The sequence below is a fragment of the Microcebus murinus genome, chromosome 24 (genome assembly GCF_040939455.1).
Source record: "Microcebus murinus isolate Inina chromosome 24, M.murinus_Inina_mat1.0, whole genome shotgun sequence".
Taxonomy (NCBI): Eukaryota; Metazoa; Chordata; class Mammalia; order Primates; family Cheirogaleidae; genus Microcebus; species Microcebus murinus.
Window position 1 is genome coordinate 529,741 of NC_134127.1, and position 16,440 is coordinate 546,180.

Sequence of the window (16,440 nt, forward strand, 5' to 3'; positions counted from 1 at the left end):
AGGTATGAGCCACCACACTCAGCTTGTTTCTTAATTTAGTTGCCACATTTTAAAGCCAGGAGGTTGTTACACTACAAGCTCAAGCCCCTGAGCCCACATTCCAACATGACAGTGCAGGGTGGAGGCCCGAGAGGGGCGAGTGGGTCTTTCTGTGAGCACACGGCTCCTGGCTGGTTCCTGCAAGCCCCTGGGCCTCCCTTCTCTTCACCTCAGCACCTGCTGATGGCAACGGCTTTTCCTCCTGCCCACTTTCTGCTGTCTCTTCCAAGGGCGGTGTGACCTGGGGCAGGGGTGGGAATGAGGGGAAAGAAACTGGGCTTCGTCCGTTCCGGCCCGTGGCCTGTCTTTCCCCCAACGTCTGTGTTCCACTCAGCATGTTACCTCCGTGACTGGTCTCATGTTAAAGACTCGCATGTGGTCTACATGAAATATTTTTATCCTCTACCCTCATTAAAATAAACTCTGGGCCGGGCGCTGTGGCTCACGCCTGTAATCCTAGCTCTTGGGAGGCCGAGGCGGGCGGATTGCTCAAGGTCAGGAGTTCAAAACCAGCCTGAGCAAGAGTGAGACCCCGTCTCTACTATAAAATAGAAAGAAATTAATTGGCCAACTGATATATATATAAAAAATTAGCCGGGCATGGTGGCGCATGCCTGTAGTCCCAGCTACCTGGGAGGCTGAGGCAGTAGGATCACTCGAGCCCAGGAGTTTGAGGTTGCTGTGAGCTAGGCTGACGCCACGGCACTCACTCTAGCCTGGACAACAAAGCGAGACTCTGTCTCAAAAAAAAAAAAAAAAAATAAAAAAAAAAAATAAACTCTGGCTTTTTTATTTATTTATTTTTGCTAACTAAATAGTCCTGACCTTCCTAAAATAAGAGCATTTGCTCTTGCATCTCCCTGATGTGATTTACATTCCAAAGCTTTCTTCCTTCTGCCAACTAGTGCCAGGGAAAGACACCCCTGAACCACTCTTGGTGTTCAGGTGTTTTCCCCTGGCCTGGGATGGTGGGCGGGATGATGGGAGGGGAGAAGAGGGGCCACCCTGATTCATTGACTGTCTTGTTCTGGTCTCATCTCACGGGAGAGAATGAACGGTCCAAGAGTTAGAGAAGTGGCTTCAGAGTCAGGAGATTCAGGCTCTAGTGTTGGATTTGTTGTTAATTAGGCATGTGATCATGGACAAGCCGCTCTGCCTCTTGAAAGAAAATAAAGTAGTCGGGTTAAGTAATCTATGAGTTCCATTCCGAGTCTAAGTCACTGATTCTATAGTTCAGGTACACGGACACCCCCCAGTGCGTGTGCACACTTGTGAACACACACGCACACACCGATGTTAACGATTAAATCATAATCAAGACAGTTGCAGGTCAATTCTAAAAGTTAAAAAAAAATCTCCATTCACAAAGAGATTTATAAATTTTCAATCCATCCTTTCCTTTGTTCTTCTCAGCTTGTTACCTCCGTGACTGGTCTCATGTTGAAGACTGGTATGTGGTCTACATGAAATATTTTTATCCTCTACCCTCATTAAAATAAACTTTGATTTATTTATTTATTTATTTGTGCTAACTAATAGTCCTGACCTTCCTAAAATAAGAGCATTTGCTCTTGCATCTCCCTGATGTGATTTATATTCCAAAGCTTTCTTCCTTCTGCCAACTAGTGCCAGGGAAAGACACCCCTGAACCACTCTTGGTGTTCAGGTGTTGTCCTCTGGCCTGGGATGGTGGGCGGGATGATGGGAGGGGAGAAGAGCTACTCTCTTTTCTTCAAATGCTCATACAGTTACTCTCTTTTCTTCAAATGCTCATACAGTTACTCTCTTTTCCTCAAATCCTCATTTCATTTCTGTTTCTATGTCTGCTGCTAGTTTTTTTACACGTACACACAAGACCCTCTCTCTCTTAAGGGTCACTGAGTACTCCCGGAAGATGAGGATGGACAGCCAGAGGCATGCTCCAGTGTGACAGTGAGTTTCAAGGGGTAGGGTGGCGTTCCTCACCTTGGGCTGGGGGCATTCTCCTCCCACTTCCTAGGATGCATGTCTTAAAAGTCTTCTTTTTATATCTTATGGGGATGGATATAGAGAATATATAAAGAACTCCTGCAACTCAACAACTGAAAAACAAATGACCCAATTTAAAAATGAGCAAAAAAATAAGTAAATTAAATAAAATAAAAATGAGCAAAGGACTTAAACAGACATTTCTCCAAAGAAGATACGCAAATGCCAATAAGCACAAGAAAAGATGCTCAACATCACTAATAATTAGGGAAATGCAAATCAAAGCCACAGGCAGGTGTCACCTTGCACCTGTTAGACAGCCACCACCAAAAACCCTGGGAACAGCAAGTGGGGAAGAGATGTGGAGGGGAGGTAAAATGGTACAGCCGCTGTAGAAAATAAGATAGCAGTTTCTCAAAAAATTAAAATTAGAATAACCATATAATCCAACAATTCCACTCTGGGTATATGCCCAAATTAATTGAAAGCAGGGACTCAGATATTCGTACACCCATGTTCCTGGCAGAATTATTCACAATAGTCATAGTGTGGAAGCAACCGAGTTCCACTGATGGGTGGAATGTGCAGCCTGCCCCAGCAGGTGTTATCAGCCTCACAAAGGAAGGAGATTCTGACACACCTGCGACAAGGATGCACCTTGAGGACATTACGCTAAGTGAAAGAAGCCGGTCGCAAAGATACAGACACAGCACAATTCCACTTGTACGAGGCACCTAGAGTCAAATTCGTAGAGACAGAAAGTAGAACACGGTGGGGGGTGGGGAGAGGAAGGAGTATTGTCCGGTGGGCACAGTTTCAGTTCCGTAAGACACAACGGTCTTGGAGATGGGTGCTGGCGATAGGCTGCACGGCAATGCAACCTGAGTGCGTGCAATACCACTGAGCTGTGTGCTTAAACATGGTAAATGTTGTGTTATGTGCATGTTGCCACAGTTAAAACTTATTTTGAAAATGAGATTAAACACTGATTGGGCTTATAGTAACAAATAAAATATTGAGTAACAACCAAGCCTCTGTAGGAAAAGGAAGATAAATTATAGGTACCATAATCACGAATACTACAGGGAGTCAAAACACTCTAAAATAGAGCAATTCGAACTCAAGGCCTCTGCGCAGTGCACTGCAGACGCCTTCTGCTCCACTGCAAAGAAACGAGGAAGGCTTCACATTTTTCAAAAAAATTATGGTTTCCATGACCGGGCACGGTGGCTCATGCCTGTAATCCTAGCACTCTGGGAGGCTGAGGCAGGAGGATCACTCAAGGTCAGGAGTTCGAGACCAGCCAGAGCAAGAGCAAGACCCCATCTCTACTAAAAATAGGAATAAATTAATTGGCCAATTAAAAATATAGAAAAAAAATTAGTTGGGCATGGCAGCGCACACCTGTAGTCCCAACTACTCGGGAGGCTAAGGCAAGAGGATTGCTTGAACCCAGGAGTTTGAGGTCGCTGTGAGCTAGGCTGATGACATGGCACTCTAGCCCAGGCAACAGTGGGAGACTCTGTCTCAAAAAAAAAAAAAAATTACGATTTCCCCTGGAGTCCTGTGTCCTCAGAGGAGAGCCTTGAGCCTCCTGGGCAGCAGCTGAGAGGCCTGAGGCTCAGCAACGTGACCCCTCAACCCCAGGGAGTGGCCACAGAGTCCCCTCCCAGCTGGGCAGCTCAGAATGGGACGCTGCTGGCAAGGCCAACGAGCCGGGCCCCCAGCCCTCCAGCTGCCCCACCCCGTGTTCGGCGCAGTGGCTGCATCTGACAGTTCTGCCCAGGACACAGCTCACTGCCACGTCCCTGATTTTGTTCACCAGGCCAGCAATCCTGAGAAGCAGGTAGAATAGCTACTGCCTTAACCTCATATTTTTAGGGTCAAGAAATTCTCAGCAAGCTTCATCGATGTGCCCAAAGTTACACAATGGTTGAAAAACAAAATGAAACTCAGAACCTGGTCTTATGACCCTAAAGATACCAGGACAATGGAAATTATGCTGTCATGACAACTCTACTTCAGGGCTGTAATAGAAGAAATGTTCCTGACATTATGTTTTAAGAGAACACAGCCTGCAGGCAAAGTTGAAGCATGAGCACATAGACAAAGACCAGAAGGGAAAAGGCACAAATAAAAGGACTTTTAGTAGATTTCTTGTTTCATGCTTTAAAATACATCTTTATAATCATTATATTTACACAAGATCACCAGGGTGGAGTGAAACACAGTTCCCAAGGTCCCCCCTCTCAGAAAAGGATTTGCTCCGAAAGGTCCCAGATTGTAATTTCTTGTAGAAGAAACATAATAACTTTATTTTCAGTCTCAGTACAATGAACAAGTGAAAACTGCGGATGGGAAAAGACTAGAAGGACATCCTTTTTTTCAACCCACAACAAAGGACGCCGCAGGTTCTCCTGGCCACACCATGGTTCAGTTCTACTCGAGTGGCTCTAGAGACACTCCCCTCCGACACCTGGTCCTGCAGAACTTTCCACCTGTGACTTTTCCTAAGAGGCCGCAAGCACCTGGGGGGAGAACCTGTGTCTGCTGCCCCTGCGATGCCTGGCACCCTACGGGGGTCCCCACCCGCGTTTCTTGCCGGATGGATGCCGATTAAAACAGGCTGCTAAGACAGACTCTGACTACGTGGGATTCCTTTGAACCAATTAACGCATCCAACAACGCTGGAAGAGTGTGAGTGACGTTGCAGGCACGTGCCGGAGGGTGCAAGGGTGCAAGAGTCCACCGTGTTGCAGGTGTGGACAGGGCCACTGGCAGAGCTCGCTCCCCTGCGGCGCTGCACCGACAAGACAGCACGGGGACCTCGCCGAGCACGGCTGGAGCTCATTGCACCCTACGGCTGTGCAACGAGCCATTCGTTCCCAGGAAGCCAAACACGAGCCTGCCCTGGCACTCTCGGCCTGCAGGGCGCCGCCAGCTCCGGGCTGTAGCGTCACACAACAGCCTCTCGTCCTCCCTGTGCCTGAGGACACTCAAGCTCCTGAGTGGCAGTTAAGTCCTCTTTTCCGCCCAGCGGGGGAGGTGGGCGGGGCTCAGGTGGGAAGCTCGCGCCCGCTTCCTGCGGCAGGGAACGCGGAACAGGCAGGCGCGGCGTCCGGAAGTGTCCGCGCCGCAAGGAAAACTCTGCTCAAGGCCGTCCTGCGCCCCCGAGGAGCGGCTGCGCGAAGAGCCCGGCCGTCCCGCACACGCAGGCCGCCGCGAACACCCACAGCAGCACGCGGTCCACCACCATGGCCACGTACTTCCAGTCGTCTTCCGCCTGAGACGCAAACAAGAAAACCAAAGCCAGTTTCAGCGACCAGAACCCTGGGGAGCGTCCTCTGTCTCGTAAACAGCCCCCTTCTTTTTCAAAGAAGGCTCCCCTGGCACTTCCCAAAGCAAACGTCGGGATTACTTCCGCGACCCTGTGCCTGTCACCCCGGTGCGCGCAGCAGCTGCGATCGGTCTGCCACGCGGCGGGGAGGGCGCGCGAGGAGGGCGGTGCGACCGGCCTGCGCACAGGACAGGCGCGGGGACGCTGGCTGCGGGGCGGCTGCACCTCCACGCCCTTGCCGCCCCGGAGCCCCGGCCTCCCCCCAGTCCGAGCCTCTGCGTCCTGAGAGCCGGGGGGCAGCCGCCTCTCAGGCCACGGCGCTGCGAAGGCCAGTGGGATCCCCTGGCCTTTCCTGTCCCGGTAGGCACCCGCCACCGTGTGTCGCTCACTTGGAAGCTCCCCTGAGCCAACGGCGCAGGCGCAGGCGCAGGCGCAGGCGCAGGCGCAGGCGCAGGCGCAGGCGCAGGCGCAGGCGCAGGCGCGGCCAATCCCGGAAAGGCGGCCGCTGCGTGAGGGACGCTTCTCGGGGCGCTGCGCTTGGGGGCGCGTGCTGCTATAGTCGGGTTCCGGCAGCAGGAGCGGAGTGTGCAGATGTTAAAAATGCCCCGGCGGCTCTTTCTGGAAGCACCGAAACCCTCTCAGGTAGGGCAGGTGGGACTGGGACTGCCGAGGGGAGGCATGAACGCGCCGCCCGCCCGCTCGCTCCCGCGCTCCCTTCCCCTCCCCCTGCGGGCGGCTGCTCCCGCCCCGCGTGCTGTTTGCCGCGTTTCTCGCGCAGGGGCTCTTGGTTTCATCAACCAAGTCTGTCCCGAGTGACTACTTTAACCAGACCTCACTTCGCGCTCACGTTTCTGGAGGTGGGGGTTGGCTCCAGGGCCGCACCCGAACCCCCAGAGGCCGGCCTGCCCCGCGGAGCCCTGGCACCGCTGGGCTCGGAGTCAGGCCGGGCCCCTCTCTGAGCAAACTCGCCGAGGGCCCGACTGTGCTCCTGGCGTGCCTCTGGGCCTGCAGGCAGAGGAGACGCACAGATTTACCTCCTTCGTTTCGTCGTGGCTCTTCATGTTTTCCGCTATGAATCGAACGCTGTTAACCACGTCTTCAACCCCAGGCGAGTGCTCTGAATTTTCAGCCGCCCACTGTAAAGGCTGGTGACTTAGCCTCCTCCCGCTGGTGGCCAGCTCGCTTGATTTGTGACAGTGGCAGCATTCTTTGAGGAGTTTGGGTTCTCCGCGGCTGGCAAACTTGACTTTGGCAGGCCTCCTGGAAACGCCTCTGGGGACTGGACCCGAGCCCGTCTCCCTGGTCTGAGCCAGGGGTTTCCTCATCATCAGGACCTGGGGGAGCAGCTGCAGGAAAACCTTCTGCACCCAGCCGGGCATGGTGTGCGTGGCTGGGGTGCGATAGTGTATGTTCAGCACGAACACCGTCACCACGATGGACAGGGTGACAAAGATCATGGTGAACAGCAGGTACTCGCCCACCAGCGGGACCACGAGTGATGTGGACGGGATGGTTTCTGTGATGACCAGCAAAAACACCGTCAGGGAAAGCAGGACTGAAATGCAAAGTGTCACTTTTTCCCTGCAGTCCGAAGGAAGATAAAAAACCAACACCGTTAGAAACGAGATGAATAGACAGGGGAGGATCAGGTTAACGGTGTAAAACATCGGCAGTCTTCTAAGGTAAAAAGAGTAAGTTATGTCTGTGTATATCTCTTCACAACAGTTGTATTTTATGTCATGCTTGTAGCCAGAAGCATCAACTATTTCCCACTCACTGTTTTCCCAAAAATCTTTCATATCCACTTTAGATCCAATGATTAGAAGGTCGATTTCAGCTTTGTCATATGTCCAGGAACCAAATTTTAGGGAACAATTTTGATGGTCAAAAGGGAAAAAGGTGATATCCATAGGACAGGAACTCTTAAAAATCGCTGGTGGGGTCCAGGTTATCATGCCATTGTATTTAAGCAGAGCTTTCGTCTTGCCTTCGACTTGGAAGCCACCAACAGCACTGCAAAGGAAACCAGACAGCATCAGTGACATGCCCTTTGCCAGCCTTGGCCAGCGTCCCCCACAGGCAGCTCTGGAAGGCGCACTTGTTATAGAGAACAATGTCGGGCTTCCAGATCTTCTCTGCTGGAACACGGAGTGTCTCAATGCCATCATATTCCACTGGATCCCAGCGCAATTTGTAATCATTCCAAATCTAAAAGAAATAGAGATCAGTTTTTAAAACTACTTAATGATGTTCTCCCAGTGTTAAATTTCTGTTGGTTCAACAGTGCTTTTTTGACAAAAAAATAAATTCGTATTTGAAGAATACATTGGTTTCTATCAAAACTTGGGAAAGTATATCCAGGATGCTAAATAGCTGAGCTGACTTTGGCAAATACTAAATTAGGTAATTATCTATTGATGATTAGGCAGCTGGCCAAGGTTATAGGACTTCCATGGTCCAGGGACTATACTCAAACTGGAGCAGCAATCCCGCTTCCAATATATTTTTGTTTCTTTGTTTTTTGGTTTTCTTTTCTTTGTTTGAGACAGAGTCTCACTCTCTTGCCCAGCTAGAGTGCGTGGCATCAGCCTAGCTCATAGCAACCTCAAACTCCTGGGCTCAAGTGATCCTCCTGCCTCAGCCTCCCAAGTAGCTGGGACTACAGGCATGCACCAACATGCCTGGCTAATTTTTTCTATAAATTTTTAGTTGGCCAATTAATTTCTTTCTGTTTTTAGTAAAGATGGGGTCTTGCTCTTGCTCAGGCTGGTCTTGAACTCCTGACCTTGAGCAATCCTCCTGCTTCGGCCTCCCAGAGTGCCAGGATTATAGGCATGAGCCACCGCACCCGGCCAAATCCACTTCTAATATTAACAAAATAATTCAACTGTATGATGGTAAGTTTGATACGAAATCTGTGTAAAAGATTAAGACTTTCTTAAGGAAGACAGAGGTGGTATAGCTGGTATGGTATAAAACCAGCTGATATGCATCTCACCCCCATGCTCTTGAACTCAGCTACTGATGTCTCCAGTCCTGGTCCAGCAGGGACCCAAGCCTGGCAAGTATCAGGCTCTGGAGCCCATGGTGCAGATGACAGTGGGACATTCGAGTGCAGCAATGAAGAAAAGCAGAAGTCTCTACGTCAAGAGACCTGTGTCACTAGGTTTGTGCACTCGTGAAGCTTGCCTCGAGTCAGCTATTACCAGAGCTGAACTTTAGGCTTTGGGGTGGCAGGGCAGGTAATACCAATATTGTGTGTTCTAGCACAAGTTGGAGATGGAAGGAGGTAGTGGATTTTATCCATTCCACATTGTGAACTGACACATGGTATAGACACATACGTGACGCAGCCACAAGTTGGTTTCCATGATCTGGTTTACTTCATCCTGGGAGGAAGAAACAGTATTTTTAGCTCCAGTTGTACTTGCTATAGAGGTGAGTCTTACAGCAAGAATTTTAACTAAAAAGAGCCAAGTCTGAATTTTTCATGCTCATGGAGGAAAGCAAGAAGACTGAGAAGGCAACATAGAAAGTGCGTTCAGGACACAGCCAGAAACGCAGCATCTCCACATCTGGTCCCAGCCCCGTTGACGTGCAAGGGAAAGGTGGCTTTAAAGTGTCTCTCAAAGCTGAGCTAAGCCCCACCTCTCCTCTGAAGGCTTTCTGACCACCGGGGCATTTATCCCAGAGTCGTGAAGACCTATGTTTGCACAGAATCCTGTACAAAGATGTGCACAGCAGCTTTATTTGCAATAGATAAAAAACGAATCAGCCCAGATGTTCTTCACCAAGTAAATGGTGGAACAAGCTATGGTCACATGCCAGGGGAGGCTACCCAGCAGAACGGAGGCGAGAACTACTGACACAGTCCGCAGCATCGATGACCAAGGCTGTACGCCGAGTGGAAAACCCAACCCCACACGTTTACACACTGATTCCACATTCATGTGACATTGTTGAAATGAGAACATTTTAGAAACGGAGGACAGCTTAACAGGAGAAACCGGGCCAAGCGTACAGGGATCTCACCGTTATCTTTCACAAGTGCACGGGAATCCACAATGACCTCAACTTAAACATGTCCCAAGTCTCCCCTGCACCTATAGGGGGCGGTGAGAAGGAAAGCAGGAGCTGCCAGCAGGACTCCCGAGAAAGCCGCAGATGTCCCGCATGCCCCCCTCTGCCCTTTCCCCACCTTCCCCTGCTTCTTTCCAAGAATGTGAACATGACGAGTGGAAATGCAAGTTATCTTGGACTGTGAGGCACATGCAGAAGCCACATGCAGAGGATGGTGAAATAGGCAGAAGAAGGAACCTTGGTCACTGTTGCCATGTCTGCTTTATGCTTTTAGAATCAGCCCATGGTAGTGACAGCCCCTGCAGTTGTGCAGTGCACAAGGTGGGCAACAGAACCTAGAGAGCAGTCACTGACACATGAACCACCTGGCATTAACCTCCTGGATGGAAGTTGTGAATTTCCACTATATAAGAAAGGAATAAACTTGTTTTCGCTCTTTATTTATTTATTTATTTTTCTGGTCAAGTGAAGCAGTGGGAGTGGAGAAGAATAAACCTGTCTTATTAAAGCTGTTTTTTAAAAAATCTCTGATACTAGTAACCAGATGTAAGTGTCAAAATCTGCATTTAGCTGTCCCCTGCCCACCAGCTTTAGGACAATGTCCTGAAAGGGTGGACCAAGCAGGGATTTGAAGTGGCGCTCGCTATGTGGGGAGTGGCCGTCACAGGCCCCGGAGGACACTCAGGCCAGCGCTCACAGCAACCCGCATGGCAGCAAGGCTGCTCCCAGCCCAGGGCAACACCAGCGGCCAGGGCCAAGCTGTCGGGGCTGGGGAGGGGATCGGGATAGATAAGGCTTATTAAAAGAACGAGTGGGCCCCTCTAAGTGAGAGGAAACACCTAGGTTTCCTTCTTTAAATCAATATGTATCAGTACTCGCACCCTTCCACTTCTAGCCTAGGGCAGAAGCCAGAGGACCGAGCCGGGGTCAGCCCCGTCCGCTGGGAGGCATGAACTGGATGACATAGGGACCCCGACTAGCACCCGTAATTCAGATCTTTCCCCAGGGACACCTAGAGGAGCCACCGCCGCCTCGCCCACAGGGCAGCCTGGGAAGAGGAGGGCTCCATCCCACACGCGGGCTGGGCGGATGTGGCGGAAGGGCTCCCTCCTCCTGTGCCCTCTCTGGAGCTGCCTCGGGGTCCCTGCTCCCCCAGCCCATCTGTTCTGCCCACTCCTGGACCTCGGTCTGAGCCCAGCGTGGGCCGGCCCTGCCCCGCCCAGCTGGGCCCTGGAGCCCAGAGCCTGGTCCCCTGAGCACACAGGCCCCCACCCTCTGCCGGCAATCGGGAGCAGAGGCATCCAAACGAGGAACTCTAGTTCTAGATCTCTCCAAGATCTCCAAATCCCCCACCCTTTTTTTTTCCAGAGTGGGATGGAATGTCTTATGAAAGGAACTAGATTTTTCCTCTCTTACATAACATAGCAGACTTAAAAGAGATGCTTCGATTGTGGAGGGAAAAAGGTCGCATGCCTGGGAGCTAAATCCCAGTTTCACCCTTTTCTTTTTTTTTTGAGACAGAGTCTCACTTTGTCGCCCAGGCTAGAGTGAGTGCCGTGGCGTCAGCCTAGCTCACAACAACCTCAAACTCCTGGGCTCAAGCGATCCTGCTGCCTCAGCCTCCCGAGTAGTTGGGACTAAAGGCATGCACCACCATGCCCGGCTAATTTTTTCTATATATATTAGTTGGCCAGTTAATTTCTTTGTATTTATAGTAGAGATGGGGTCTCACTCTTGCTCAGGCTGGTTTTGAACTCCTGACCCCGAGCAATCCGCCCGCCTCAGCCTCCCAGAGTGCTGGGATTACAGGCGTGAGCCACCAGGCCCGGCCCACTTTCACCCTTTTGTGATGGAATGACCTTGGGACAGTCACTCCACTGAGCTTTCATGTGCTCAGCAGTGAGAGGAAGGTGACGGCCACCCAGTGTGAGCCCGGCGTCTGGTGCACGCCGGGTGCACCATGGGGTTAGCCCGACAGCCCTTCTTGCTCTTCCAGAAACACCTGCCCCGAGGGGAACACCGACAGCCGCGGGGGAAGGGTCTGCGCCCACTGGCCGGCTCTCGGGCAGGTGTGTCACATCCCTTGTCTGCCGCCCTAGGAAGGGCTCTGCGGGAGCCAGGCACTCACCACGTCGGCCAGCTGCGTGATGGCCACTTCGAAGTGCACCGTGACGGGCTCGGAGACGTTCTCCACGGGCCTGATGAGCTGGTTGTAGTGCGAGAAGAGTCTTCGAAAGAGCCTCTCCTCAGCGGCGCAGCCCGCGCAGCCTGCATGCCAACAGAGAGAGTCAGTGCCGGCCGGGGTGGCTGCAGCAGTGTCGCGTCCTGCGCTGTCTCCACCTGGGCTACGGACGTCTTAGGACTAGAGCCGCAGCTAGGACGATAGCGTTTTGTTTGTTTGTTTGTTTGTTTTTTGAGACAGTCTCACTTTGCTGCCCAGGCTAGAGTGAGTGCCGTGGCGTCAGCCCAGCTCACAGCAACCTCACACTCCTGGGCTCAAGCGATCCTCCCGCCTCAGCCTCCCGAGTAGCTGGGACTACAGCCATGCACCACCACGCCTGGCTAATCTTTTCTATATATATTAGTTGGCCAATTAATTTCTTTCTACTTATGGTAGAGACGGGGTCTCGCTCTTGCTCGGGCTGGTTCCGAACTCCTGACCTGGAGCGATCCGCCCGCCTCGGCCTCCCAGAGTGCTGGGATGACGGGTGTGAGCCACCAGGCCCGGCAGACAATAGCGCTTCTAAAGTCTAAGGCCCGGCAGATGCACAGGCACAGACGCCAGGCCGGGAATCTTTGCTCTCGTCGCACTAGCTGCCGGAGCGGGAAGCTCGCCAGTGTTTTTTGGGGGAAAGTCCTGCCCTTTCTTGTCACGGTGCTGCTCCGGCGGACGCCTGTGTCTGCACCTGCAAGGTGTTTCGCTGGGGAGCCTTCACCAAGCAAAAATGGAAACAACTAGCAGTAGTCTTCAGAAGCCATTCTCTTTTAAAATCAACTTTGAAATTCAATTATTTTGGACATTTGTGAGAATGCAAGGTTTTTAAGACAAGTTTACTTAAAATAATTTGAAGAGAACTAAAAATAGGTTCTTAAATAATAGTACCTTCAGTCATTAAAATCTAGGCAATTATTAATATTTCATGCATATCTCTTTGTATTTTTCCAAGAACACAGTAGAGGCAAGTTACTGGTCTTCATTTGTCAGAATTCATTTCATTAATACTTCCTCTACATTTTCCTTTATATAAATTCAAATTTGACACCCGAAATATTATTCCGACCGGGCGAGGTGGCTCACGCCTGTAATCCTAGCACTCTGGGAGAACCAAAGCAGGAAGATTGCTAAAGGTCAGGAGTTCGAGACCAGCCTGAGCAAGAGGGAGACCCTGTCTCTACTAAAAATAGAAAGAAATTAATTGGCCAACTAAAACTATATAGAAAAAATTAGCCGGGCATGGTGGCGCATGCCTGTAGTCCCAGCTACTTGCCAGGCTGAGGCAGGAGGATCGCTTGAGCCCAGAAGTTTGAGGTTGCTGTGAGCTAGGCTGACGCCACAGCATTATAGCCTGGGCAACAGAGTGAGCCTCTGTCTCAAAAAAAGAAAGAAAGAAAGAAATATTATTCCACAAATGTCCCAAAGGGATTTATACCTTGAAAGAAAAAAATTAAGTCAGTGAGAAGCTCATCAGGTGCAACAAGTGAAAGGACGGTGCCGTCACTAACAGAAAAGAGTTTCCACAAATGCCGTGGGAGCCCTGAAACTGTGGCATTTTAACAAGAACGAAAAATTTTAAATGTAAAATACTATTCTTGCCATAATGATAATATTTCTTCATAAAACAGACCCCCAGATCCTCCTGATTATTCATGTTTTCCCTTGAGACACTTTAGATGAGCCCTCCCCGTCTGGACGGTCCCGGCAGGCGGGCAGCAGCTGCCTGCTCTCCCTCGCAGCTCTAAATGAACGAACCTGCTCTTGGGAAACATTTCGGCATAGTGAAATGACAGGTTTCCAGGAAACAGATGATCACCTGCAAAATGGAAAGGGTTCGTGGACTGTGCAACGGTCTTAGCTGACAAATAAATCACCATCTTGAAAACAAATATGCAACACAACTAAAAATAAGCAAGTCGAATGCATCCATGGCAGAGATGAACAGAAAACCGCATCATTCTTATTTTGTTTTTCAACTGGGAAAATAAAATAAATACGGTTCACCTATGTTTCCTCCTTGTCCTCCTCGCCCCACCCTACCCCCTAGATCTCCTCTTCTATGTCAAATGTATCTAATGAAGACGGAAGAGATTAGTGGGCAGCGGCAACAGTGGCGGACTGTGCAGACACTCTGCGTATTTCCCCGCAGGACCTGCCAGTCTGCGCCTGCACAGCCAGAACAGAGAGTAAACGCCCGGAGCTAAGAATGGAGCAGAAGATGAAGCAGAAATAAAACCTACCTTTAAAGAAAGGTGCCGACACCCAGAACCAGAGCCACACGGCCTCGCTGGGCAGCATGGCTAGCGCCCGCCGTGCTCCCTGTTCCCACGCACAGGACGCACGGAACTGGGGGCCCCGCGCTCCCGGTCAGCTGCGGGCAGCCGCCCCACGCGTGGCCAGAAGCCCACTGCAGTGCACGTGTGGCTTCCGAGGGCTCAGACATAACACGGCTGCTCCCGGGGTCGGAGACGGAGGCAGGCGTGAAGAGCGAATGGAAGGGTTCGGTCTGAGAGGGGAACGAGTCATCACGTCTGCCGTCAGCCCAGCAATCTTTCCCTGCAGGAAAGGGGAAGGAAAGCAAAGAGGGAGTGTCAGGGGACGGGGCGGGAAGGACAGCCCTCTGGGCAGCACAGCGGCCACCCTCAGGGGGCGCCAGCAGGGCGGAGTCCCCCAGCCTCCCCCAGACTGCCCCGGGGCTGTTTGCTTGTCCCACAGGGACACAGCTGCTGAGCCAGTGAGGACACCAGGGAAGCAGGGCACTGTGTTTGGCTCTCTCCGACTAAGAGACATCATAGGCTTTTTTTTTTTTTTTTTTTTTTTTTTTGAGGCAGAGTCTCACTATGTTGCTCTGGCTAGAGTGAGTGCTGTGGCGTCAGACTCACTCACAGCAACCTCAAACTCCTGGGCTCAGGCAATCCTCCTGCCTCAGCCTCCCAAGTAGCTGGGACTACAGGCATGGTGGCGCATGCCCGGCTAATTGTTTATGTATATATATATTTTTAGTTGGCCAATTAATTTCTTTCTATTTTTAGTAGAGATGGGGTCTCACTCTTGCTCAGGGTGGTCTCGAACTCCTGGCCTTGAGCAATCCTCCCACCTCAGCCTTCCAGAGTGCTAGGATAACAGGTGGGAGCCACCTCGCCCTGCCCATCATAGGCTTTTAAAGGAGGAGCCACATGCCTTGGGGCAGGTCCTGGTGTGTCACAGGGACTACATGCCCTGGGGTGGGGGTTGGGGGCGCCCGGGGGTCTTCAGAATCTCAGCTCTTTCTTGTGCAGAAAATGCACCATTTCTGGAAAACAACCTGAAGGTCAAGTAGTTAGTTATGAGAGAGGAATTGAAATTTGTTCAATGGGCACCCTGCCTCCTTACACTAGATCCTAATGAGTGTGTGCTGATTCATTGAGTTCTCCGTTAATCAGGTCTTAACCTTGCTAGGAAACTTTCTAAAATTCCTGCATGGTTGGGGAGGCGTTAGAACACAAAAGGGTCTCCCAGGCTTCCCATGCAAACATTCTGTGACATCATTACCAATATAGCACACTTTTGCAGGTGCAGGGTTCAGACTAACAAGTTCCCTGGAGATTCTGTCTGCCTCACCTCTTGAAGGAACATTGAAGGAAGTAACATTTATTTGGCACCAAACTCCGACCAGGCGCTGGGCTGGGTGCTTCAGGTAGGTCCCCTGAGATGTTGCTCAGGTTGTCCCCTCAGCAGTTGGCCTTTTGTCCTTCGCTGAATTGCCATGTGGAGTTTGCAGAGGACCTAAGGCGAAGAAAAGAAAACGTTTAGCCAGGCAGAGTGGCGCCCCTGTAGTCCCCGCCACTCAGGAGGCTGAGGTGGGAGGATCCCTTGAGCCCAGGAGTCTGAGACCAGCCCAGGCAACATAGCGAGGCTCTGTCTCTAAACAACAAAAAGAAAAGAAAAAAATCAGAACAACGTCTCACTATGCAGGGTAAAATGCCACCTGACACCAAAGAGGACACTGCCTCACTAGTCTCTGGAGTAAAACAAGTTGGCTGTTTTCAGAGCTCAGGTTTGAATGGGACTGTTCTTAATCCTTTCTGGTAGATACTGTCAACGGGGGAAAAAAAGTCAAACTCTGTAAAATAATTTTAAAAAGATTTACTCTGAGCCAAATTTGAGGACCATGACCCAGAGCCACGCCCAAGAAGCCTTGAGCAAGTGGACTCTCTGTGGCTGGGTTACAGTTTGGATTTTTTTATACATTTCAGGGAGACAGGAGTTACATGTAAGGTCATCAGTCAACACGTGGGAGGCATACGTTGGTTTGGCCCGAAAAGGCGGGCCATCTCGAAGCGGAGGGTCACAGGTTACAGGTGGGTTTAGAGATTCTTTGGCTTGTAATTGGGTAAAGACATGAAGCTTTGTCTAAAGGCTTGGAATGTTTCAACATAAGGAGCTGTTATCAGAGACAAGCCACCTGACGTAGATTTGTTGTGTAAATTGAGGACCCGCAGGTGTGTCTTGCAAACCCTTAGGCCTGTTCATGGGTTACAAAGGATGTCCCCAAGAAGGGAGGGGCACGATGAGGCACGTCTGACCTCCCTCCCCCTGGCAGGCAATTTAGTTTTAGGGTATTCCTTTGGCCACGAGGGGGTCCATTCAGTCAGCCAGTGGGGGCAGGGTGAGCCTTAAAATGTTATTTTAGTTCACAACACACACTGAAGTCTCAAGAAAACTTCGTTTCACATCTTTTGTTCCACCCCGTGTCCAGCAGTTCCCCGCAGCTCACCACCTGTCTGTTAGCCTAAGGAGCCACTCGGGAGGAGGGTCCTTT

General features: G+C 51.0%; 1 protein-coding gene across 1 annotated transcript; it reads right to left on the reverse strand.

Moving 5' to 3' along the window:
* Window positions 1-4,176: 4,176 nt before the first annotated feature.
* CHRNA6 (cholinergic receptor nicotinic alpha 6 subunit) lies at window positions 4,177-13,937 on the reverse strand. Its single transcript, XM_075997112.1, has 6 exons — window positions 13,880-13,937; window positions 11,553-11,692; window positions 8,689-8,733; window positions 7,443-7,552; window positions 6,379-7,357; window positions 4,177-5,290 (listed from the first exon to the last, which is right to left on the reverse strand). Exons 1-6 carry the CDS (start codon window positions 13,935-13,937, stop codon window positions 5,159-5,161), a joined length of 1,464 nt encoding a protein of 487 aa, XP_075853227.1. The 3' UTR covers window positions 4,177-5,158.
* Window positions 13,938-16,440: the final 2,503 nt, after the last annotated feature.

Coding starts and splice junctions, on each gene's coding strand:
- CHRNA6 (XM_075997112.1), bottom strand. CDS start 13,937: ATGCTGCCCAGCGAGGCCGTGTGGCTCTGGTTCTGGGTGTCGGCACCT. Junction 8,734..11,552: donor TCACGCAGCTGGCCGACGTG/GTGAGTGCCTGG, acceptor TCTTCCTCCCAG/GATGAAGTAAACCAGATCAT. Junction 5,291..6,378: donor GCCACGACGAAACGAAGGAG/GTAAATCTGTGC, acceptor TTTGCGTCTCAG/GCGGAAGACGACTGGAAGTA.